Genomic DNA, 27171 nt, shown 5'->3' with positions numbered 1-27171 from the left:
CCCAGCTCAGCTGTAACTGCTAGGCAATACTGACAATGCTCCCTTATAGTAAGACAAAACTGATGACCTCTCCCTTTTATTTTTGATCTACTTTAACCACTGACTGGCATCATAACACAAGTAAGATTTCCTTCAAAGTCAATGGGAGTTTTTCCTGAGCACAGCTTTCAGACTTGATACAAACAAAATCTTTGTCTCGTGACTTCAATTTGCTTCGCGATTGTCATAAATATAAAGGGAAGGGTAAACACCTTTAAATCCCTCCTGGCCAGAGGAAAAACCCTTTCACCTGTAAAGGGTTAAGAAGCTAGGATAACCTCGCTGGCACCTGACCAAAATGACCAATGAGGAGACAAGATACTTTCAAAGCTGAAGGGGGGGAGAAACAAAGGTACTCTCAGTCTGTGTATTGCTTTTGCCAGGACCAGAGCAGGAATGCAGGTCAGAACTCCTGTAAAGGGCTAATAAGCAATCTAGTTAGATATGTGTTAGATCCTGTTTTGTTTAAATGGCTGATAAAATAAGTTGTGCTGAATGGAATGTATATTCCTGTTTTTGTGTCTTTTTGTAACTTAAGGTTTTGCCTCGAGGGATTCTCTATGTTTTGAATCTGATTACCCTGTAAGGTATTTACCATCCTGATTTTACAGAGGTGATTCTTTTACTTTTTCTTCAGTTAAAATTCTTCTTTTAAGAACCTGATTGCTTTTTCATTGTTCTTAAGATCCAAGGGCTTGGGTCTGTGTTCACCTATGCAAATTGGTGAGGATTTTTGTCAAGCCTTCCCCAGGAAAGGGGGTGTAGGTTTTGGGAGGATTTTGGGGGGAAAGACGTTTCCAAGTGGGCTCTTTCCCTGTTCTATATTTGTTAGACGCTTGGTGGTGGCAGCAATAAAGTCCAGGGACAAAAGGTAAAATAGTTTGTACCTTGGGGGAGTTTTAACCTAAACCGGTAAAAATAAGCTTAGGGGGTTTTTCATGCAGGTCCCCACATCTGTACCCTGGAGTTCAGAGTGGGAAAGGAACCTTGACAGCGATACATAGCACCAACACAAAATCTTTAAAATCCTGGAAACCAGAAGTTAAGGGGAAAACATCCTGCATTCCTTGCTAATTCCATATTGCTTACACTCCAACTTTAAAGCTTTCATTTCCCTTTCCAGTAGATACTGAAAATAATGTGTACCCCAACTTCATCAAGTTGCAACAAACCTCAACACTGACCTCTTATGCCAACAGATGTGGTTCTCTCATTCCATGCCCCTGGGAAGTTATTCTGCCTTAAAGTTGCTGAGGTTGCCATTACAATTTTACATCTGAATGTAAATTTGATTAATTTGGAATATATAGTGCTACTACACACAACTATAACCGTCCCTTCGTATGAATCATCAGCAGGATTTGAACCCTGTAATTTCTGATCTACCAGTCCCATCCTTAGCATCTGAGCCACAGGAGTGACCTCAGTGTAAAGCAGCCACTAATGTGCACCTGACACATACTTCCCTGTGGATTATACACTTATTTGTTGAATAGAAGCAGAAAAGTGGAGATTAGGGATCCTGGATTCTATCCTTCGGTATGGGAGGAGAGTACAGTGTAGTGGTTACAGATATAACCAAATCACACACATTTGAACAAAGAATTTGAAAAGCAGCAAGGCTGAGTAAATAAAATTTGGGTCTGGATTCTGTTTGCAGCTGTTCCCGAAGTGACTCTGTGTAATCGTATTGTTAACATACCTGTGTAGGGGGTGGGTAGATGCAGCAGTAGCACATACTTGACTGCCTGCTAGGTTGGGGTTCATAGTCTTGGTCACTATGAGGGTGGTGAAGTGCACAGAAATACAAATGGGAGAAAAGAGATTTGAACTTGTGGCCTGACAGTCCAGAGAATTTCTCTGAAGTGACGGCAGCTTTTGGTGAGGTTCTCTCTCATGTCAAAGTTCCAGATGTTAATCTGTATTACAACAGCAGTTCTGTCTTCAATGCAAAATACAGTAGGCTTGTCTTGGCGCATATATTTGCAGCTATTTTCAAATGTTCAAAATAAACTCTGTGCAAAAACGCTATCTATCTACATATAATACTTTGGAAATTGTCACAAGTGGAGCAAAGCCCAGAGGGCTTCAAATTTCTTGGAAACAAAGTCCAAATATAAACTGAGGCATCCCATTGAAAAATTAAAACTACAGTGATTTTGGAACACTTAGTACTTTCTCTGTATATACTCACTTATCAAATCATGCTGAAAAATTGAAATGCTACACAAACTTTACATTCTTTGTTTTGCTTTTTGCCATTTTATGAGGGCTTTTTATTTAACAAAATGAAGATTTAAAACGTTCTAAAACGAAACCTTTGCTGCAACCTTAATTAGCGTGTTGCAACTGGTTCCACCTTAATATGATGCCATGTCATCCTGTGATGTCAATGAAAAATCTCCATTGCTTAAAAACTGATTGCACAGTATTATCCATAGATTTACGAAATGCGTAAATGTGTTCTAGGTGATAAAAATGTATTCCATGCAATTTGCTAGGGTATTTTATCTGAAGGAAAACTACACTGAAATCTTTTAAAACTATTAAGATTTTTTTTTAATTCCTGTTAACTGCCCTTCAGTTTAAAAAAAGAAGAAGCATTATTAGCCTTAAAAAGTGCCTTAAAGAGAGAGAGAGAGAGAGAGAGGAAAAAAAGAAAAGATTAGCTTGGAGCAGACTTTCTTGGATTGCTGACATTTGCTTTCTCATCAAAATATAAAAAGCACAGTAAATTTGTTTTTGCCTGAATAACATATCTACTGGAACAAACCTTCATGGTTTCTTCAATCCTCTGTAATTCATGTATTTAATTCTTTTATTGGCCAACTGCCAGTAAATGGGGATGCTGGAGGGGTGGAATCAACAGTGAAACTATATGTTGATGCCTTTGAACAGTACAAAGTTGAAGTAAGACTACATTTATTTATAATCACCTGTGTTTGGACTTACCCAGAAAAAATTGCTTTTTATTTTTTTTCTACACTGTACCTCTGACAAAGAGAAACGCATTCATGTTTTTTTTTCTTCTCTTCATTTTACAGTACAGCCATTATTCTGAAGTAAAGACGTTAGTTTGAAGAAAAAATCCATACAGCATATGATTCCTCCTGTTCAGTAATTTATGACTGGCAAAGTAAATGAAATAATGTTTTTATAAATACTAATTTATTTAATAAAAATACAAAAATATAAATATGCATATATAAAAATATCATGATGAATCAACACAGACATTCTTTAACTCAATAAATATGGCAGTAATATTAATTCCTTTTTTTAAGGTATACTTTTTTCAGATTATGTTACAACACGGGTGCACAATCTCCCAGCTAGTAATAAATGTGATGCAAAGCAATTAAAAAAAAAAGTATAAGTTTTCCATCTATTTATTATTAAAGGCACAAAAAGCCTTTTTTTAGTGTCTTCTCATTGTCTGTGAGAATCTTCCTTCAGGGGTATTTAGGCAGAGAGGGTGAAGTATAGATTTTATTTTTATATCTAAATCAATCATATTCATTTACGTTGACTTATTGATTAAGCAAACCCTTACTAAAACAACACCTATTTTTTGTATTTTTTTCCAAGTAAGAGAGTGTAGGCCACTTTATCTAGTAACATAGACATTACCTCCACTAACACTGACCAAGTAACAGATTACTTTCTCAGTCTCGGTCACTGTCGTCTCCACCATACATGTCTGCCAGCTTTTTAAATCGAGGTCCCCAGTCACTGAGGTAATCATAATCTTGGTTGCCATCCATAGTAAGTGATTCCAAAGAGCTAAGTGAATTTGCTATAGAATCGTTCCCTTCATAGGCATATGTCGCTAGTGAATCATAAGGGGGTGCGGTTGGGTCTAAATCATTTTCCTTTAGCCTTCGTTGAATAAAATCTTGGACATCAATGTTTTCCCACAGAGGTGCAGTCCTCCTTATCTGAAATATAGTTTCTGGGATAACATCTCTTCTCATCTTACTTTCTTCTCTTGCTTCTGGATTCCTTAGTGTTCCAATGTCAAAAGCCTGGGTATCTTCTTCTCCACCTCCTTCATCATTGTAAGTCACAATATTGTCTCGGACATCATCCTTTGAGATTATCAAGGGCTCTTTCTTTCTCTGCCTCTTCAGTGCTGCAAACAGCACAACTAAAACTGAAAACAGATAGATAATGAGCTGCAGGGTAGCCTAAATAATGAGATGAACAAAATAGTTAGCACTGAAATGGAGTTAATGCACATTTGCAATGGACAAATAATTTTATAACTGAGAGAGAATGTTTGGAAAATAGGGGAAAACTACTGTCTAACAATAATAAAGTGAATGTTGATTCAGATATAAGAATTACAAATATATAATTTTAAAGTTAGGTTAAAGTTAAGGAATTATATTATTGATTAGAATTTGCATTTTCAGCAGGAAGCAAAATCTTGTTCCTAATGTTTGTCATTGTGTGGTTCCACACTGGAGAGGAGGTTTCTTTGATCAGAGTCCCTAATAATGTTTAGTTTGTTTCATTTCTGTTTTGTGGTGCTTGCCATGCAGACCTTAGGGGTAACATTTTCATAAGTGAGTGTATGGCTACACCTGTGCTGCTGTAGCACTATAGTATATACCAGGGATGGCCAACCTGAGCCTGAGAAGGAGCTAGAATTTACCACTGTACATTGCCAAGGAGCCACAGTAATACATCAACAGCTTCCCCCCCCTCACTCCTAGCACCTCCCACCCACGCGCAGCCCCGCCAATCAGCGCCTGTCCCTCCCTCCCCGGACCTCCCGGTCAGCTGTTTCATGGCATGCAGGAGGCTCTGGGGAGAAAGGGGAGGAGCGAGGGCACAGCAGGCTCGGGGGAGGGCATGGGAAGGGGTGGAGTGGGGGCAGGGCCTGTGGCAGAGCTAGGGGTTGAGCAGTGAGCACCTCCTGGAACATTGGAAAGTTGGTGCCTGTAGCTCCAGCCCCGGAGTGGGTGCCTGTACAAGGAGCCGCGTATTAACTTCTGAAGAGCCGCATGTGGCTCCGGAGCCACAGGTTGGCCACCCCTGGTATAGACACTTGCTACAGCAGTGGAATCACTGCAGTAAATGCACCCCCTTGAGAGGAAGTAGGTAGGTTGACAGAAGAACAAATGGATATAAACTGGCCATAAACAAATTCAGGCTGGAAATTAGAAGAAAGTTTCTAACAATAAGAGGAGTGAGGTTCTGGAACAACCTCCCAGTAGGAGTTGTGGGGGACAAACAACTTAATTAATTTTAGAATGGAGCTGGACAATTATGAGTATGATTGTATAACGGATTGCTTGTGATGGCAGGAGTCGGGGCTCAATAGCCCTGGGGCTCACATCCAGTTTGCCTTATATTCCCAAAAATCTCATGCTTCAGGGTTTAAGCCAGCCATCTGCAGGGGCCAGGAAGGGATTTTTCCCTCCAATATATTCTGGGAGGTTTTTTTTTTTATCTGCTTCCTCTGAAGCATCAGAGATGCCCATTGCTGGAGATGGAACATTGGATGTGGAGGAACAGTGCTCTGAGGTGGCACCAAGCATTTTCTCTCTCACATGCTTGATTGGTTGGTTCTTGCTCATATGCTCTGAGTCTAACTATGTCTAATCACTATATGTAGGGTTGAGAAGGAATTGTCCCCAAGGTCAGAATGGCAGGGGTCTTAGAGGTTTTTCACTTTCCTCTGCAGCGTGTAGGTGCAGGTGACTTTCCTTCATTATCGAGGTATAACTGACTTAATCATTTCCTTGTTATTGTGGGGGCCTCAGGCACTGGTGCACCTTGGTCCCTCCTGTTCTCTGCCTTTGGCACATCATAGTCTAGTCTCCTGTGGGCTGTAATGCTTTGGTCTCATTTGAGTTGTTGGATTTGATGTGCAGGTGCTGGGTGGTGGTGGAGGCCTGTTATATACAGGAGGAGAGACTAGATGATCTGGTGGTCCCCTCTGGCATTAAACTAGATGATCTGGTGGTCCCTTCTGGCATTATGACCTAGTGCTGTCTATACCTGTGCTTGAGTCATCTTAACTAAGTCTCTCAGGGGCACCTGCGTTTTTAGTGTAGGTCAAGCTTTACGTTCCTAAGGCCCCATTTTCAAAAGTGACAGGCACAGTATAATACAGCTTCTGCTGACGTAGCTATGTTGGCCAGGGGTATGAAGAGGTGTGATCTCTGACAGGGTATAGCTGTGCTGACAAAGGACACAAAAATGCTGTTATACTGACAAAGATCACAGTTTTTGCTGGTATAACTTATTTCACTTGGGAGATGGGGACTGAAATAAGCTACAGAAGCAAAAGTGGGGTTACTCTAGTGTAGCTGTGTCCACACTAGGAGCGTTTTGTTTGGATAGTATGCTGGTATACCTATACTGGCAAAGCTCTCCTAGTTTATACATGGCCTAGATCCTATTGATTTTCAGTGAGACTTAGGGCTTGTCTTCACAATGGAGCTAAATTGGTGTTGCTGCAATCGATGAAGCAGCATCCATTTAGCTGGTCTAGTGAAGACATGCTCAATCGATGGGAGAGCGCTCTCCCATCAATTTCTGTACTCCTGCTTAATGAGAGGTGGAAGCAATCTGACAGGAGAGCATTTCCCATCACATAGCATAGTGTGGACCCCACAGTAAGTAGATCTAAGCTACATTGGCTTGAGATAGGCTAACGTAACTTAAATTGCGTAGTTTACATCAACTGGCAGCTGGAGTGTAGACCAGCCCTTTGGGTCCTAGGTGCCTAATTCACTTTTGAAAATAGGAATTAGGAGCCTAAGTCACTTAGGCTTTTTTTAAAAAAATCTTGCCCTAAGAAGCTACCGTCATTGATGCCAAAACTTTTATTGACCTCTGTGGCTGCAGGACTTGGTATCTAGGTCTGTACTAACAGCCACTTATTTAAATAACTGATCCTGTTGCTTTAAGAAATACTAGTATAGCAATCTTCACCTTTGGATGGCGTGATTGAAGCTGAAGTGTGAACCTCTGCAGCAGGAGCTAAAGGACTAAGACCAGTAGCTACGAGTTACAGCACAGTTAGGTTATCTGTGGATCAGATGTAGAAATGGATGCCTAACTCATGCTAAGAAGTAGGTTACATTTGTGCTCAGCAAGATGAGCTAACTTATACATGAGCACTGGTGAGTAAAGGGCGGAGAGGGCATGCTGGGGACAAGAGAGAACATGGCGAGAAGCTATATGCTTAAATGTGATCCACTGATTGGAGATGGTTCTACAGTTCTGTTCTATATAGTTTCTTCGTGCGTGCAGCAGCCATTTTTAGATTTTTGTTCAATTTCCCCTGTTAGCCAGGAATAGTGGCTTACTCAAGTATGTTTAAGAACTTCACTTATAAGAACCAGAGGCATTTATGAGGGCAGACCCCTTATTGATATGCTTACAAAGGTTCTGTGAATTAGTATCTTTCACAGTCAGGTGCTTAGTGCTCTTACAGAAGCTGTGCATGGCATTCATGCTGATTTACCAACTTCCTGTGCCTGCTTCCTCAGCACTTTCTCCAGTTGTCAAAGCCCTCCTCATCTCCCCAACCCCACCTCACCAGACTTCATCCTAGATCCCTGCATATCTTCTGATGTCCTTGAGGTTGTCCCTCCACTCTCTCCCTGTTCTTCTCCCTTCCATGCCCACCAGTTACCTCCTCCACCCCCTTCCACTTGCAAATGTTTGAAAGTTACTCTTTCTATATAGCTCTTCCATTATATTTTAAAATATAGAAAATATAAATGACTTAATAACTGGTTTAATTGTTAATTTTTAAGTATTAGGAGGCTGATTCTGTCATCTGTACGCCTATTGAGTAGTACATTACTCAACTTCATTAAATGGAGGACTACTTGTCAAGTAAGATAACAGTCTGCATGAGTAAGGATAGCAGAATCTAGTCCTACGTTACTATTTGCCTCATATCACATCTTAGTAAAACAGTGACATTCTCATCCCAGTTTTCAGCTTTCTTTTGAGTAGTTGTAATGACTTACAGTCCACATTCAAACCCTCCTATTAAAAAGCAGATAGTGCGGAAAATGGCCACATATAGGTCACAAGGATCACTTACCTAACAGTATAATGATGCAGAGGAGAATGGCAATCAAAGCACCCGTGCTTAGGCCAGCTGAAAGAAGCAAGGCCTCGGCATTACAGGACTGCATGTTCCCCCGGCTATCACAGGCACACACTCGAATTGTCAGCGTGCCGGTGCTACTCTGGATTGGATAGTCATTGTCGAATATTAAGACTGGTAGGAGATAGGTACTCATTTTACTGCGACTGTATCCATTTCTTCTAGTGAGAATCCCTGCCGTGTTATCTGAAATGGAGGAGTAGAATAACTGTGTGTGACAAAGTGATGTGGTCTCTGGCATGGGGAAAACAGTGAGTTGACATGCTAGAGTTGCCAAGCCTCCAGGATTGCCCTGGAGTCTCCAGGAATTAAAGATTAATTTTCAATTAAAGATAATATCATGTGATGAAACATCCAGAAATTCATCCAACCAAAGTTGGCAAGCCTATGACATGCAGGAGCAGAGTTGTTTACCTTTGTTGTCGACAACAGAGAAGTTGGGATGAACTGCAAATTCGGGCACCAACTCAAAGAAGAATTTGTGGCCTCGAGGAGGCTCATCTTTGTCCACAGCACTAACAGTCTGGACCAGCTATAAGGAAAACAAGGTGTTATGTTCTTAATGGTTTTTTTTGTTTGTTTGTTTTTGTTTTTAAATAAGACAGCATTTTCGTATAGCATATTGTAAAATACTCTATGCAATTATATTTGAAGAAGCCACCCAGTGCCCAAGAGTAAGTGTGCTGTGTGGTGGTCTCACGTTAAAACAAGAAGAGCTTCTGTTAAACACATCACCTCTTTCATTTTTAACTTCACATCCACTTAACAGCACACAAACAAGGGCCTGCTCCTGGTGGCAGCAGACAGCTTTCTGTTCTAGTTAGTTCTCAGTGCCCTGCATTGCTGTGTGAAGGATGCCCCTCTGGCCAATCCAGCCTCCTCCCATGTCCTTACATAAGTCAGCAGCTACTTCACACACTGCTCTGTAAGTGGGAAACATGGGTTCAGGTCCTAGTCCACATATTTTTTCTCCTGGAGATAAAGTTAGAATATTGCAGAAGCAGAATTCTTAGTTGTTGGGGGCTGGGGGAAGGAGAGGGTGGAGAAATCTCTTGCATCACCCTAAATGGACACCTCTGGTTGTGGAATGGCACTGGTGGAAAAGAGAGGGCAGTCAAGATCAGTTGTGAGGGGAAGATAGTAGCCCTGTCATAGGGCCATGGGAGCCAGCATGCATAAAGAGGAGGAAAATGTTAAGGGTTCTTTCTGGAATGCAGAAGACTCCCCTGCGGAGCTGGTGCTAACGCACTGGAGGCCCTAAACAGGACTATTTTGCCCCTCCTCCCCACAATACTAAAACAGGAAAGTTCTTATAATAAAAAGTGAATAGGGGGCCCCTTGAGCTGATCGGGGCTCTAAGCAATGCTTAGTCTGTTTATGCTTAGCACCTGCTCTGCTCCCCTGCCACATTAAAAATAATTTTAGAAAAAGAAAACAAGTACTCTGGTATTTTTCAGACTAATTTAAGATGTTGAAAGTTGCTAAAACTGGAAAGCGAACACAGTAAGGAAGAATGAGTTCAGTACCGATATTATATTAAGCATTGTGCAGTTATAACGTGATGTCATTACATTTACTATGCTATAAACTGTGATAATTCATATGTACGGTAAAAATGAATACTGGATTGTTTACATTCACTAACTATTGTAGAACCACAGAAATCCAGCATGTTTTGCAATGTCCTGCTGCCGGAGTTGTGGCTCTATCCAAAAGGAGAAGCTTTGGGCTTAATCAGGTGTCAGGATAGCTCAGTGGCATGAGTGAGTGGGTGGATTTCCCAGAGAAAGGATTTGTGGCTGGACTCCAGAATAAGTCTCAGCAGAAAACTCTCCTTACCACTTCTTTACTCCTGGGCAGAGAGCTCCTCTAGCACATGCTGTGAAGATGGACCTGCTTTTTATGATATTGCAGTGTGCTTAGTGCCTCATTTGAGATGCTAAGTGTCTCCATTGTGCTGGGCATCTTCCGCTTCCACTGACTTCAAAGGGGTTTGTTATCAAAAGGTTTATGCATGCAGCTTGTTTCGCTGAGATTTCCAGAGCACATGCATAGCATTAACTGTCCAAGCAAAAGCAATAACTGCTAAATAACACTATCTTAAGCTTTTGTAGCTATTGAGTTAATGACAGTTCCCTTAAAACACCTTTCTGAATATTAATTTCAATGAGAATTAAACACACTAATTCAATATTTTATATAGTTATTCTGTTTGGGACCTAACTTAGACACTACTGACAATACAGCAAGAAAATATAGTAAAACACTAGATGAATAGTTGGCTCTGGAGTAATTTAATTATAGTCAGTAGAGTTACACTGTTGTAAATCAGGTGTGAATGAGAATTTGGCTCATTGACTTCCTTGGCATTATTCCTCATTTACACCAGTGTTGGGGAGATCAGAATCAGGATCTTTATGGTTTCCTGTCATCAGAACAGAACCTGTGAGGGAATTCATGAATGTCATGTTCCTTCATGATGAACAGAATATAGTTAAAGCAGGATTATGCAATATTTCTTAAAATTAATGAGGCTCTCAAGTACACATTAAGATCTCTACATTTTGAAAGCAATTAGGATCCTGACACTTGGGGAACTTTTTAAATACATTTGGCCTAGTTCACACTCTTTACAAAGGAGCTCTGTTGGCATGTCATTGAACCTGTAATTCCACTATCACTTTTTTCTCTAAATATTCCCAGTGTTGCTACCACTGCTACTGGGTGGATGTGATAGTGTAGGCATGGGTTTAGGTAGCTACAACATTTTAAGCCCCATGTCGCCTAAGCCTACAATTCCAGTGCCATTATAGCAGAAATTCCTTATGGTGGAAGGCTAGCAGAGTATCAAATTGACTGAAAAAAAATTTCCTCCTGAATTTTTGTAGAGGTCTGAAGGACAATGTGAGAACAAAAACATCAGGTAGAAGAGAGAGAATTAGAATAGTGTGGATATTTGTCCAAATATTGCTAGGAAACATCCCGGGAGAAAATACCCAACTAGAATAGCTACCAAAGCATTGTAGCTGAGTATCATGTGGCTTTCCAAGATGTAATCAGTGAGATGTTTGTAAGATCCACATATGATTCCCTTCAAGTGAAAATAATATCAAGAGTGGACAATTGTGGCAGAAATAGAGGAACCTAAATACACTAAAAATTTATTGTGAGAATAAGTCTGCAGAAATGGGGGGGGGAAACAACCCTTATTACCTGTTAAAGGTATTGGTTGTCTTGAAAAGATGGAAGAATAAAGGGGGGGAAATGAAAAAAAAATATTGCAGGCAAAGTTTTCCAAAACAAACAAACAAAAAATAGAAACATTATGAGGTTAGCTTTTGTAGATCTAAAAATCATGAATAAAACAGACTAAAGTCAATCATAGATGCAGAAATTAAAGAGATTTAGCCATTCTGATTTTTGGTATGGTAGTGATACTGTAAAATCTAGGGCACAATGTTTTACTATTTAAAGTTTGTGGTATAAAATGAAATACATGCTTTTCCATTTTGAAACAGTTCTGAATTTGGAGTTGTACTCACGCTTCACAGAGATTTCAGAGAGATGCCTGACGTACGATTTATGAGAGTTTTTTTTCAAGAAAAAAGAAAAGGAGGACTTGTGGCACCTACAGCTCACGAAAGCTTATGATCAAATAAATGTGTTAGTCTCTAAGGTGCCACAAGTCCTCCTTTTCTTTTTGTGGATACAGACTAACACAGCTGCTACTCTGAAATTTTTCAAGAAAGTGACTTTTACTCAAATCAAATGTGATTTCAAGCATATCAGACCTATTGAAAAAATGCATTCCTTTTCGTTTAGCTGGCCTGGTGAATGAACTCAGATTGAAAAATTCAGCATTATTGTCAGTATCTCTACCTTTCTTAGGAGAATCAGTGTGAGGCAGCTCATTGGGATTTATAGGATAAATTCCCATTCTTGAAGGGATCACTCAGCTTTTCAAGTGCTGATAATGTAAACCTGGGATATCCATACAAACACTTCACTTTTATATCCAGCACAGAGTAGTTGTATGCCATTTAAACAATGTAGGCCGACGGTGCAACCTTTCTTCATGAGCACTTAGGTTCAGATCCTTGAAGGTATTTAGGTCTCTATGTGATTTCATAACTTTGAGGATCTGGGTCTTATTCCAACCGAAGTCAGAGGGACATCCCAGGAGTGAATGCTCGCAGACATGAGGTGGGGTTCCACAGATGTGTAGGTGCTGGAACTAAAGGTGCTGTGGGTGCTGCAGCACACGCCGGCCTGAAACGGTTTCCATTATATACAGGGTTTACAGTTTGGTTCAATGGCTCTCAGTACCCCAACTATACAGATTGTTCCAACACCCCTGTACATTCGGCCCCTGTTTATGTATCTTTCACAGAGTGCCATCTCTTTTTCAGATACTGCAGATGATTTCGATGCTACGGTGTTTTCTCCTCATTGCTCCAGACTACTGTAATTGTAAGTCACTCAGCATGCTTTAGACGATTCTCTTAAAGCCAGAACTGAAAGTTTCTTTATAAAAATCCAAGTAAGTCTTTTGTATGAATATGCATGAAGGCAATGGGCTGGGACAGAAAATATAGCAAAATGTTTGGGGAAAATATATTTTCCATAATATTTTAACAAAAACTTGAGACAGCCAACACGTCCATGAGATGCTTGGCAGTTTGCCACACACACTCCTTTTCAATATATCACTGTCAGTGTGTATTGGTTATCATTATGAAACATGACACCTTTCTTTGAAAACAGCAGTTTTCATTCCCTTTGCATAAGGCAGCTGTGATGTCACTTGCTATGAAACCAGGAAGATTCCTGAGGAGTTCAGGGAGGCTAATTTATTTAAACAGTCCCTTCTTTGGAGTTTTCAAACAACTCAATTAACTTACAGCATAAGTTTTGTACTTTGCAATAATGATAATGTATTCTTAACCTGGGGATGCTTAACTGTCATGGCTTCCGAATTTTGCTTTTGTTCTGCTACATATTACGGAGCTGATTGGAGTGTAGCCTTGAATTCAGTTGAATGATTTGAGCTTTAAGTTCTGGTAATTTGTGACTTTGCCTGAAATAAACATAGATATTGCACAACACTAGATGGCTTTTCAAATGTCTACACTATTGTTTGTTTCTCTCATTGACTGTTTGTGAGATATCAAACATCAAAAATGTTACTAGTCCCCTGATCGACCAATTTTGTATTAACTTCAGTGTAGGGGCCTGTCTACACTTACAGTGGCATGTCAAGTACGCACACTGCCTGCCCTCCTAGCACAGGTATAAATAGCAGGGTATATACCCAACGTGACTCTCTACAAGCCCAAGCAGTGCCTCCCACATCTATTTTTAGCAACATAGGGTCCCACTACCATCCTCTTGATAAAGACTTTCCCTGCTGTCTCCCCCATCACCACTAGAGCCTTTCACTGGCACGCTGTCACTACAGAGTGCAGTGTGCACACAGCCTGCTTTTCATTTTGTCATGTGGCTACATGAGCCCTGCATGTCGCCACTAGTCTAAACAAGGCCTAGGAGTGAATATCACAAATCTCAAACCTTCAATCACGGTATTATCATTTCCTGAAATCTGTTCATCTAGTTATGTGCTGCACATAGTTTGTCAAGGGTCTGCCACAGAAATCCCCCCCTAAATCCATGATAAACTATGAAAAATATGCTGAGGGGGAGATTGTCATTGGACTTTGCTGAATGCATAGGAAGGAGGGCACAAAGAGACTTTCCTACCATGCTCCCCTTGGGATGATGTGACTCCACTATCCCCTGAGTATTTCAATGATCAATCACAATGGTAGGTGGGAAAGATGAAGATGTAGAAGAATCTGGGAGGGACTGTCCTTTTTAGGAATTCTTTCTAAAATATCTGTCCTTTGATGTAGTTTGATGCATTTTGAAGGCAAATGATTTACTCATCAGAAGTTGGCTCTAACCCCAGAGATAATTACCAACATGTCAGAGGTAAGAAAATCTTTCCCCTCTTCCTCCGTTTAAAAGGATTGCTGAGTTTTAACATATCACTCTACTAAGTCAATGGATGCCTACCCATAATTCAGCTACAGGTCTGTACAACAATGCATGATCAATATTTATCAATGGTGTCATGACAATTATGCCTTTCCCTGCTCCTTCCCAGCCTGTGGAGAAAATACAGAATAATGAAAGGAAAAATATCGTCTTCCCAAATAAGATGAGCTCTATCCATGCTCTGATGTTTGGGAGCTCAAAAATGGCAAGAGAGAATATAGCACCAATGAGCAAAACAGTCTAGTTGTTGATCATTATTGTTAATGTGGTCTCAGCAAATATAGGGAGTTGGATGAGTTGATATCCTGGAGTTGAATTTTGCAATCATTGATTCATTCCATTGCAGTTCCATTAAGGTAAAACTCCCTGGCTTCCATGGAGAGAATTGCCTGACTCTGCCCCTAGTTCAGCTCAGGATCATGTACTGCTCTTAATGAGCTCATAGAATAAGGTTGTGAGAGGCCCTTGTGCAAGAGCCTTCCACAATAGCAGTCCTTGTGCTTCCGGAGCTCCATCACAGAAAAAGTGACACTTAAAAGATGAGTTGGGCCCAGGATCCTGCTGCTCCCACCTTAGCCCACATTACCAGTCTGTGGAACAGATCTGGAACTCATCCTAATGGATGAAGCAGAGGTTATATTTCCATGTGAAAAAAGCAATTCTAGAGATGATGCCCTTCCTCAATAGTCTCTCTCATCACTGCCGCCCCTGGATATGGCAACTCTGTACTGCTCCCCCCCACACAGCTGCATCATATATGCCACAATCTACCCTCTAATATTGGCTGACATTGAACACAGGTATTGTAAGTTGGCAATGGAGAGGAATAATTGATATTTCTGGCTGCTTCCTGATGTGAATGAGATTTAGAAAGTGGTGTGATTAACAGCTAAGCTCAATTAAAAGAAAATCTTAAAATTAACTAAATATATTTATCTTCTCTGTCTAGCCCTCCTGCTGTAACCATCAGCGTTAAATGCACTGATGTGGTGCAACAGGAAGCAATTACAATTCTAACAGGTTGGCTGCTTTAGGTGAGCTCTAAAATAAGGTGGAATAGTATGAAATGAATAATAGTATATTCTAATATATTGTACAGTATGTGCTATCATACAATAACAGTATTGTACAGTACATTAAAATAGGCAACAAAACTGAAGACTATTTGGAATATAAATACTATGTCCAAAATGTTCACATATGTGCATTTAAATCCATAATTATATTCAGACATCTAATTAAAAGTGACTTGATTTTAAAGGTGTTGAGCCCTTGCAGCTCCCAATGAAGCCAACTTTACATAAGTGCCTAAATATGAATTTGGGTGCCTAACTTTAGATATCCAGGCTTGAAATTTTTTACTTGAATCTCCTACTTTCCTGCAGCCACAGAAACCTGCAAATATCACATCCCTGCATATGTAACAAGTCGGAGGCAGTACTTTGGGGAATAATATTTGATGCAGATAATGTCTGTAGCATTAGTACTGAATTTGCCATTTGGGGAAAATAATTTCTGGAATTACATGCTGAGCTCATGCTATTTGGAAGGAGCATCTGAATAGCTAAATACAAAGCCTCTGACAGCTACTTTTTTTAAAATGCACATGTTTTCTCTAAATCTGCTGTCTTCCTTTTTAGCAATGTAAAACTTGGTGGGGATGTAATGGGAAGAATGTTGACTTATAGAATCCACACAAATGTTACCCAAAGTCAAGTAAAATCTTTAAGCTCTTAAATATTGTGGCAGGGTCAGGCCAGTTGGCTACAGGAGAGTAATAGAAAGCAGATCTATTAGCCCCAGGTTAAGTAGGTCCCTTTTTCCTGGGAAAGGTAGCAGGGAAGGTTCCAGAACAATCAGGAACCTTCTGGAGACAATTAAGACAGACAGGCTGATTAGAACACCTGCAGCCAATCAAGAAGCTGCTAGAATCAATTAAGGCAGGCTAATCAGGGCACCTGGGTTTAAAAAGGAGCTCACTTCAGTTTGTGGTGGGCGTGTAAGGAGCTGGGAGCAAGAGGTGCTAGGAGCTAAGAGTGAGAACGCGGACTGGAGGACTGAGGAGTACAAGCATTATCAGATACCAGGAGGAAGGTCCTATGGTGAGGATAAAGAAGTGTTGGGAGGAGGTCATGGGGAAGTAGCCCAGGGAGTTGTAGCTGTCGCACAGTTGTTCCAGGAGGCACTCTAGACAGCTGCATTCCACAGGGCCCTGGGCTGGAACCCAGAGTAGAGAGCAGGCCGAGGTTCCCCACAAACCTCCCCACTCCTGGTCAGACACAGGAGGAGTTGACCTGGACTGTGGGTTCATGAAAACGGCCAAACTGAGGGCTGCCGTGAAGCTCCAAGGCGAGCAAATCCGCCAATAAGCGCAGGATGCACCAAGGTAGAGGAGGAACTTTGTCACAATATAAATAATATAGAAAGATCTGAGGGCCAAAAACAAAATGGAGGAAATAATAAAATAATAAAACAAAAGTATATACAAGGGATAAAAGTATCTATGTAGATACATCTTGGGTTATGCTGCTTTAGTCCTTTGTGCTCCTTGAGAATCACATTGTCTCAAAATTTCTGATTGTTGTCAATCAGGTGATACAGGGGCAGAGTTAAGATTGTTTGAGTGATATTAAATGAGCTTAATTGTACTTTCTAATACACTGAAACTATTATATTTTGGGGGGGAGGGGCAAGGTAAGTAGTCCCTCAAATTAGAATATCTAGATTTTCAAACACTTGTGTTTGTGGCCAAACAGCAACTTCAAAACAGCCTTCTCTTTGAAGGCTTAAACTTTTTGTTAAGTGATAAATTATGTTCAACCTTTACTCCAGTTTATCTAAGGTTTCTGAAGAGGAGTGATCAAGTAGATAAATCAACTGCAAAATGCAAAATATTTGTCTCTAAAGTATTATTGCAGAATATGAACTTGAAGAATCAAAAGGAAAAGGAAAAATGTAGGCAGTTAGTCAATTAACTCCCATGGAAAGTCAGATGTCCAACTCCTACTAAGTCTTATAGATCACTTTGAAGATCCGAGCCCTAATTTACACCCAAAGAATGGGAAAGTGTCGTGAATTACACCCACACGTTTAGTTGGGAAGCTAAATTGTAATTTGTGCATTATTGAGTATTGCATACATTTGAAATTCCACAGAATATATAGGACTACACAGAGTTTGGAAAGGTATCATTTAAGAGGAGGTGACACGTAGCCAGTCTGGGTGGAACTTGTTTTGCGACCATACCCCCAAATTTGAGTTTCCTCACTCAAAATATTACATATATGCTTAATCTTGTTTTGCTTTGCCCAGTTCTATTAAAGCTTTTACCATGACTCACTTTGATATCAATCACTGAACTGAGATTCTAAAAATTATTTGTCCACAATCTTGTACTATACAAAGAGGTTTTGTTGCACAGACAGAAATCTGGTCGTATACCAGCAATACAGACTTGCTGGCCAGAATTATCTGAATGTATTTCTGTTGAAAAAGTACATTATAAAATACAACTACCAGAGTACAATAAACAGTAATTGGATGAAATTTCTAAGCTCATTACATAGATCTCAAACCTTGGTCACACATGAAAATGTATGTCACAGTGGTATCCTAATTATAAACATCACATTATTTTGTGACAAGGTTTACCATTAGACTTAGAGTTTCATGTGTTTATTTCATTATCTGTTATAATTTCTACCATTATTTGCATTTAATTTAGTATTGCTGTTACTGTATATATTATTTTACTGTATTATGTGCATCAAAAGTAATGAAAATATTTGTATGAAAAAGAATCATATTGGCAGTGAAAGCCCTTGATACAAACCAAGGCAATTCCAGTCAAAGTATGTTATATTATCCTTCCAACTCACGGCCTGGCTCATACAATTGGTGACACTGGATGAATAAAGTGAACAGAATGTGACTCAGTTGAGCCATTGGCTGCACATCTGCCACCTCTTTTTTTTCTTTCCTTTTCCAAAATAACATTCAAATGTGCTTCGTGTTTCAATTGCTACCTTACACTCAATCTGTACTTCCTGGAGTTCCCTAGTTTATAAGGTGAAATCTACACACACAGAGCTTACCCAAGAGGGCTCTACACTTTTTCTATCATGGGCTTCTGCCTCTGAATACAGTCTGGCCCTTAACTTTTAATTCCTTAGAAATCCATTCCATACTGAGATATTTTAATGCAATGTTTCCACACAGAGTGAATGTTTATAGTGAAGGCATAAGTCTGTGAACAAAGGTGTTAAAACTGAAATGTCAACTGACCCCATGATAAACAGAGAGACAAGATGGGTGAGGTCATATCTTTTATTGGACCAACTTCTATTTTGATCATTGTTTTGGGTTCCTTGAATGATCATGGAGTATGTTTCCTGATTTTTTTTTCTTCCCAGTACATGGCAGTATGTGATGAAATTGGTCCAGCAAAAAATAGTACCTTACTTACCTTGTCTCGCTAATGTCTTGAGAGCAACACAACTACAACAGCACTGCAAACAGCAAGGGAAGATAACAAATTTTGCTGTTTGAAATGAAATCTCCACAACATGAGGAGAAAGGAAGCAAAACTTACCAGTGACATCTACTTCATGAGTAAATCATAGAATCATAGACTATCAGGGTTGGAAGGGACCTCAGGAGGTCATCTAGTCCAACCCCCTGCTCAAAGCAGGACCAAACGAAACATCATCCCCAAAGGACTCAAATCTATAGCTCTCTGACAACTACATAAACATAGCCGTTGGTGCAATAAAAGCTACCTCACACACATTATCTCTCTGATATCCTGAGACTACCATAGCTACAACAATGCTGCAACCATCCATAGTAAATAGAAGATTGTAATAATGACAATAGTAATAGAATATTTCTGTATATCCATGACATGTGTGTTTTGCTGCACTATCTACCTGGAACTTTTATTCTCTTTTCTCCAAGCTAGTAAATTGCTTCCTCTTTAAATCTGTTTTAGTTTATTAAAAGGAAGTGTTGATCCAGTTTGTATAAAACAAGAGCCATCCTGGACCTTTGCACAAATTCAAATCTAACTCAAACTGAATCTTAACCAAGGTCTGAAAAAGTTGACGTATCTTTTTAGCTTTAAAATTATGGTTCCAGATCACAATTTCTTGTTTCTGGCAGGTACCATAAATATGTAAGATTTCCAAAATTGGGTTTTTGCATATTTCAAGTTATCAATAGATCATATAATGCTTTGGTAAGCATGCAGACAAGAAGAATTATCTAAACATATGAAATTTTAGTGTCTTATCCATGACTCCTTCTATAAAAGAGATTTGTGACGAAGGCTATTAAATCATTACCTAAAAATAAAATATTGTGTATGTATTATATTAGAGCCAAATCCTGCATTCCTTGTCCACCTGAAATGTCTATTGAATTTGGAAATACAGTCAGAAGATTTATTATTTATTAATTTTCATCCATGAGAATCGCGATTGTCATGAAGATGCTAGTCTCCCTTGTGAGTAACTCTAGAAATGAATAAAACACAGCAACAGAAGATACAGGCATAAATTTGATGGCAGATTAAATATGCATTTACCTGTCCTGCTTTTGCATTTTCACAAACAAAAGTTTCATAATATTTAGCAAATTCTGGTGCATGATCATTTATATCTAAAATCCTGATGAAGACAGGTATCTGGCTACTTTGCTTAGGATTATCTGGAACAAGAAAATAATTTATAATTTAGTTAAGGAATAAAAGGATTGGAAAGATTTACAGTTCACGTAAGAGAAGTGAAATTATCAAGTATATTTCACCTAATTTCTCCCCCACCCCACAACATAAAAGAAATGTTCATATCTTTACAGTTATGTTCAATTTTCTAGTGGTATATAATTTAATATAGTTAAGACTCATATTTACATTTTAAACCCATTACATTATTTTTAAAAGAAAAATGTTATATTAAAGCAAAACTATCTCAGTCTAAATTGATTTGCAGTTGAAAACAGAATTTTAAATTATCCAAGGTGTCTGGCTTGCCAGTGTATTCCAATCAGCAGTGAGTGTATACATGCTTATTTTCTGGGATCTGTGTCCTAAAATGGAGTTGCTGAGGGTAATCCAGGGGGGGATAGATATATTGTATGGATCAATTCAAAGCCCTGTCTAGCTACAAAGGCAGGAAGAATGTATCTGACACCTTTGTCATTAATGTGCCTCTCCAAGTAACCTCCTAGGCCAAACCATAGTCAATGGGATGAATAAAGTGAAGCAAATATTGGCAGTTGGGCCTGTGTTTGGAGAAAATAGTTTTCTTAAAGAAAAAATGGTATGGCTCTTTCTCAAAGATGGTCTGTGTATCCTATATGCTCATCACAGCTCATACAATGTTAATCTCACTACTTCCCAAAGTGAAGGAAGAAGTTGTAAGGAGGAGAAAAATAGTGTCATAGAACGTATCACTTAATCAACTGTGGTGTGCCACTATGGAAGATACAAGGTCAGATTTTCTTTTCTGCCCGGGGGGAAGGGTAATATATTAACTTTACAGTTAGTTAGTTAGGCCTCTAGTTGTGACTGGGGCTGGGTTGATCCCTGGCGTAAATTAGAGCAGCCTGAAGGCCAATCTAATGTCTGCCCATGGTCCCAAAGGACCATTCTGATGGTCTGGAATTGCTGGAATGCTCTAACCATGCCCTCATTTTCTTATAAATTTCCCCTTTCCCCTAGAGGCTGAGGGAGCAATGTAGAATCACTGTGCTGGCTCTGTACCAATTTATGCAAGGGAAATCCTCAGGAAGCCAGTTATGTTGGCTTTGTGCTGCTCTGCACAACTGAAATGGACCTGAGATTTTTTTTTTTTAACTATGGGGAAAAGTAAGAAAATAATGAAATAATAAGTTTTTAATTAAAATTTACCCCTATTGAGTTTTCTGGCTTGTAGTTAGCAAATGATATGCTTGGCTGAAATTTTTAAAGACAGACAAGGGTGAATCTGGTAAAAAAAATTAAAACAGAAATTTGTTATAGAATTGCCAAATTTTCATGTTCTAACATTCTCTTCAGATAAGCCATCTCCAACTCACTGATTTCAGTTGCTATAACAGTGATATTGTGCCAGGGGTTTTCTTCCCGATCAAGTGGCTTTGAGATGAATATAGACCCATTTCCTGAATAGATGTTGAATATTCTGTCGAGGTCAGTGTGTCGATCCACAGAATATCTGTCAAGATATAATACAAGTGTATCACCCTCTTCCATTATATTTTCCAGTTTTGCTTACTAACCACCATTAAATGCTTCCAGTTTTACCTTAGGAAAGGCTACCTTAAAATTTGCAATATGGTATTACCTAAGATTCCCTGTACTTACTATAGGGAATAACTAGTGCAGAGTACTGTAAATACTGAGTTAAGTTATTTAAGACGTTGGCTCTTTCTGAAAGATGGGGTGTAAACTCCATATGCTTAGCATAGCCCATACAATGTCAGTTTCATGGCACTGGTCTTAAATAGGATTAAAGGGTAATACATCTATATAGGCAGCTATTCAGTATGAGTCATTTTACAAAATATATTTTAGCCCAGAAATATAACAAATTCTGGAATGATAGTGAGTTAACTCAGACTGAATTGTCTTTAAGATTTTCACAAATGATTAGAGATTTTGGATGCTTCAGTTTTTTGGGTGCTTAATCTCAGACACCATCACAGGAACTTAATTTTGGTAACCATTGGGCATCCGCTCTCTGAAGACAAGGCACCTTTGATTTTTCTCAGGATGGGCAGAAAATCACTCAAAAATATTTTTTAAATTTTGGCTTTTGCATTTGTTGAGCTCTCTTTTCCTTCTGAAAAGATTAACTTACATTTATAGTCATCCTCTGATCTAATGAGCTAGTGACCATTAGCCACAAACCCGTTGCGTGAAGAGCGTATGCGTAATTTGCTTGATGACATCATTTTGCCCAAAAATGCGCAGGTAGATCATTCAGCATTGTCTCACTTTCAATCAGAAATGTAGCTGAAGCAGGTTTCACAATAATTTGCATGGTCTATGCACTAATGTACAAATGGTCAGTGTTATGCATGTCAGTTTAGAACAGGGGTGGGCAAACTTTTTGGCCTGAGGGCCACATTGGGGTTCTGAAACTGTATGGAGGGCCAGGTAGGGAAGGCTGCGCCTCCCAAAATAGCCTGGCCCTGCGCCCTGTCCACCCCCCTCCCACTTCCTCCACCCTGACTGCCCTCCTCAGAACTCCCAACCCATCCAACCCCCCCTGCTCCTTGTCCCCTGGCCACCCCCTCCCAGGACCCCCCGCCACTAACCGTCCCCCTGGACCTCACCCCCTACCCAACCCCCCCTGCTCCCTGTCCCCTGACTGCCCTGACTCCTATCCACACCCCCGTCCCCTGACAGGCACCTTGGGACTCCCACACCTATCCAACCCCCCTGTTCCCCATCCCTTGACCGCCCCCCTCCAGAACCTCTGCCCCTTATCCAACCCCCCAGCCCCCGTCCCCTGACTTCCCCCTGGGGCCCCCTGCCCCTTATCCAACCCCCTCGGTCCCCGCTTATCATGCCACTCAGAGCACCAGGACCGGCGGGCATGCTGCCGTGCAGTCTAGAGCACCGGGGCAGGCTGGCGGCTCTCACAGTTGCGCTGCCCGGCAGGAGCTCATAGCCCCGCTGCCCAGAGCGCTGGCTACACGGCTAGCTGAAGCTGCAGGGGAGGGGCCAGGGGCTAGCCTCCCTGGCCGGGAACTCAAGGGCCTGGCAGGACGGTCTCGTGGGCCAGATGTGGCCCGCGGGCCATAGTTTGCCCACCTCTGGTTTAGACAATAATAGCAGATGCGCTAACAGTTACGGCAGTAGCACAACACCAAACATTTACCTCCTAATTGTTAGGACTTTCTCACAGTAGTTTCCTATTTAATATGCTGTACAAATGTTGATCATTAAATATTTAAGAAGTAGAACATGGTAGATGGTGTATCTCTAGGGGATTGTTTCATTCATTGGGCCTGTTGCTGCAAGGCGTGATACAGAATGCTGAGTTCCATCGACCCGCAGAGATGCACGTTCTTCCAACAGAAATCACCGTCTTGAACATCTTATATAAGCTGGCCAATAGGGACAAATAAGGTAAAATAGCATTGCCCTGAAAATGATATAAGCAAGAGTTCTGCAAAGCAATGTGTGTTTGTTATAATCAGGCTTATACACTTTTGCCTGACCCGCATATTTTTCCATTTGAAAAGACATATTGTGATGTATTAATTCTGTTTGCCATCACTAGATCTCCACAGATATTTGATTGCTCAATTTATTTCCACTTGATCACTGTCGGCCTGATCCTGTAATGTGCTAAGTGCCCTTAACTGTCACTTCACTCATTTGTGTCCTCTCCTGTCACTGAGCTCATTTGGAATTAAAGCTGCTATTTACTGATCAGGATCAGACCATATGCCATTTGCTTTACTACATTTTGAGAGAAAGATGTAATGAGCATCTACATCTAAAGCATTTTACACCGTGCATGAACTGATATTTACTTTATCGCATTCTTGGTAGTATCTGGATCTTGAGCTATCACTTGCCCAATGATAGTTCCCTCCTTGGAATCTTCATCTACTTCTATTATATAAGAGCTTCTGCTGAACACTGGCGGTTCGTCTATGTCTTCCACAGAAACTTTGATGAGAGCTGTGTCCTTAAATGGTCCCAAGTGGAAAAAGCGTGGGTCAGGATGAGTGTTGGCTGCCTCCACTCTTAAGGAGTACAGCATCTTGTTTTCAAAATCCAACTGCTAGAGAGCAAATGATAAAAAACTGGGGTCAGTTTACAAGAAATGTAAAAAAAAAAAAAAAAAAGAAAGAAAAATACAGCACTAAAATAATAGGGGCAGGAGTTATCAGGGACCGCATTAGCAGAGTTCGTACATGCACATACTCAACTCATCAGTCACAGCAATATAAAAAGCCACTTATAGATGACTAAGGTACAGGACAGGGGATTCTTCATCCTCTTATGCAAAATGTAGCTTGGTAATAGTGATTGGGAAGTTGGTAAAGTCGCGTTCTCCTTTCACTGAATTATAGAACTGGAAGGGACCTCGAGATGTCATCTAGTCCAGTCCCCTGCACTCGTTGCAGGACCAATTATCTAGACACTTCCTGACAGCTGTTTGTCTAACCTGCTCTTAAAAATCTCCAATGCTGGAGATTCCACAACCTCCCTAGGCAATTTATTCCAGTTCTTAACCACCCTGACAGTTAGGAAGTTTTTCCTAATGTCCAACCTAAACCTCCCTTGCTGCAATTTAAGCCCATTGCTTCTTGTCCTATCCTCAGAGGTTGTAACAACCTTTTATGTACTTGAAAACTCTTACCATGTTTCAAAGCAATTAAAATCTGCTATACTCTAGACACACAATAATGAACATATTCCATATTGAAATCTTGTAAAGGGGATTAATACTAGTGATGGGAAAATCTCAAAGGCATCATCATTTGGGATAAGCTTCTAAAGGCTTGGATGTTCAGCCTAAATTTATATAAAATTGCTTTTTGGAACAATCAATCCAGAATATTAGAGCTAGAGCTTTCTCATGAGTGTATTTTTGAATTTCCTTATTATGGCCAGTGTTAGGAATACCATGGGAAAAAGCTTTTCTAATGGCAATCTGATACATCAGATTTGAGATGAAACTTGGAAGAAGGGCAGAAAATGGAAGGAAAAAGGTTTTAGTATGAGTGATGTGGGTTTTCTTAAAAGGTCTTTTTGTTTGCCAGACTTGAGGTTGGTTTAGCTATGAGAATGTGTCCATCAATAATTACATAACTATGACAGTGGTTAGCTTGGTTTTACCATTTATATTCTATGCTGTATTTCATCTCTTACAAATATGTATATTATTTTTATAGGATTCTGATGCAAATATTCCCCATAAACATGATTTATAAAACTGTATTTATAATCTAGTACTGGGTCAATCAAAAGTGGAATAGAATGAACTATGTGGGTCTGAGTTTTTTGTAGATCTTGACTCTGATATCCAGCATATTGTTGTATCAAAATAAAATAAAAATGAGTTGTTCTAGCTCCAGTTTCAACTTTGATTCACATATTTGTTATATTAAAAAAAATTACATTAAAATAAGTTAAGGTTGCAAAGTCAAGCACTCAAAAATTTAGGAAGTACCAGAATTACAGTAGCCCAGACCACATTCATTCAGCCTTATTTTGCATAAAAATGTGAAAATAATTCATAATGTTTCCAATTTTTTCATTTTCAAAATGGGATTGCCAATTCTTTATCAGAACCGCTTTGCAAAGGTTCTCAGCTGATGAAGCTTAAATGAGTTTGGATTTATGTTCATATCGAATTATGCAAGCAAGGTTCGGGTTTTACGGTTTTATTCATATTTGCAGGGGTTCACATGTTCAGTAGAAAAAAAATTGAGGCTAATGGCTGAAATGGAAAGTATCATGAGTTACCCCATATGATCTGTCTCAACAGCCCAAGGACAAACCCAAAATAGTGTGAACTGTAGCCTAAAATGTGTATTCAAATAACCTCAAAGTAGTTTTCAATATGCTTATCTGGCCAATTTCAAGCCCTAAAGAATCACAGATTGTCTGTGAATTCAAGTTCTGTATATTCCTTTTATCTGAGGGCACCTGTTGACATGTCATGTAACTGTCAAGGTATGATGGAAATAGGGCAGATTTTAAGTAGGCTGGAGGTTTGAGTTGAACCTTTCTTGCAGCTCTAGAAGAAATCCCTCAGTGGAGAGACAGGAAGGCTACAGGAGGATAGGTTATCTATAGTGGGTTAGTTCTCTTTAAAGGTGTGAGTTCATCAAACTCAGACCTTCAGGCAAACCTACAACATTTTGTTCACCTCAACCCCTTGTGAACCACGCTGCAGAGTTCAGATGTTGAACCCCTCCAGATTTTCATGCCTCTACTTCAAAACTATTGTTTGTGAGAGTGTCTCTTTGATAGACAGCAACTGTTGAGAATATTGCTTTATGTGAAGTGACATGCCAAGAAAATTCCCCCAAGCCTTGGGAATAACAATAGCTGATGAAAAAAGAGGACAACAAAACTAATACAGCTTCTCATCAGGTGACCCCAGGTAAGACTTTCCTTTGCCCTCCCCCTTGAGGAAAGAAAAAACCCACCTGGAGTGCTAAGTGTAATAAAAAGAGAGGGAGGAAAAATAAACCTTTTTGATGGTTATAATCCCTTCCTGTGTGTCCTTGTCAGTGATGATATCAAACATGTCTGATCCTTCCCCTTTGGAAATGCTATACTCAATCTCAGCATTTTCACCCACATCGAGGTCATTGGCTTTTATTCTGCCGAGAGGAGTCCCAAGTGATGCAGACTCAGGAGAGCTGAATTGGTAAGTACCTGGAAAAGTTAAATCAAACTTTTTTTTAGTCTTTCATCTCTCTAAATAATGCCTTTTGTTTCCCCTAGATTTTTTTTCTTTCAGTTGCCTTGAAAGTTGAAACATTCTAAGAAAAGTGCTTTTAGTCATCAGGAGTAAACTTTAAAACAAAGATGACTTAACTGTCAATGAAAATTTTTGTTGTTTTTTTTAATGAAAGTGTGACACTTCAAAGGCACTTAGTACTGTATCCTTTATGTACTTTTCTTTTTGTACTTCAGATGAAAGGAACATAGATAGAAGCACAATAATACAGCAGTGATTATGACCCTGAGTAGTTAATGGATTTATTTATTTTGTCTATCTTCTAAAGATGTTTTCCATGATTCCAGAAGTTATTTTTTCTCTAGGAACCACAGTTTTCAAAACAAATAGCGGATCTGAAGAAGAAACTAAAATACAATAGACAAGGATTTCTATTTTGAAATTGCCTTGAACAGTTTTAAGTGTGTTTTATGTGAGATGTAAGTTTTTCATGGAAACATA

General features: G+C 39.7%; 1 protein-coding gene across 5 annotated transcripts in view; it reads right to left on the bottom strand.

Annotated features, from left to right (window-relative positions):
- Positions 1-3068: 3068 nt before the first annotated feature.
- The window catches only part of CDH9 (cadherin 9), a 128909-nt gene continuing 104806 nt past the window's right edge, over positions 3069-27171 (bottom strand). For 2 of the 5 annotated variants that reach the window (XM_043540221.1, XM_043540222.1), the window contains 7 exons: positions 26458-26645; positions 23780-24033; positions 21311-21447; positions 19818-19939; positions 8594-8711; positions 8114-8365; positions 3201-4192 (listed from right to left, as the gene is read on the bottom strand). In XM_043540221.1, coding sequence (XP_043396156.1) covers positions 3705-4192; positions 8114-8365; positions 8594-8711; positions 19818-19939; positions 21311-21447; positions 23780-24033; positions 26458-26645 — 1559 coding nt within the window. In that variant the 3' untranslated portion in view covers positions 3201-3704. Of the gene's footprint in view, positions 4193-8113; positions 8366-8593; positions 8712-19817; positions 19940-21310; positions 21448-23779; positions 24034-26457; positions 26646-27171 lie in introns of all 5 variants that reach the window. The other 3 variants (XM_007059918.3, XM_037893296.2, XM_043540223.1) reach the window with 3 other exon arrangements.

Source organism: Chelonia mydas, chromosome 2 (assembly GCF_015237465.2).
Source record: "Chelonia mydas isolate rCheMyd1 chromosome 2, rCheMyd1.pri.v2, whole genome shotgun sequence".
Classification (NCBI taxonomy): Eukaryota; Metazoa; Chordata; order Testudines; family Cheloniidae; genus Chelonia; species Chelonia mydas.
This window is presented reverse-complemented; position numbering and strand designations above follow the sequence as displayed.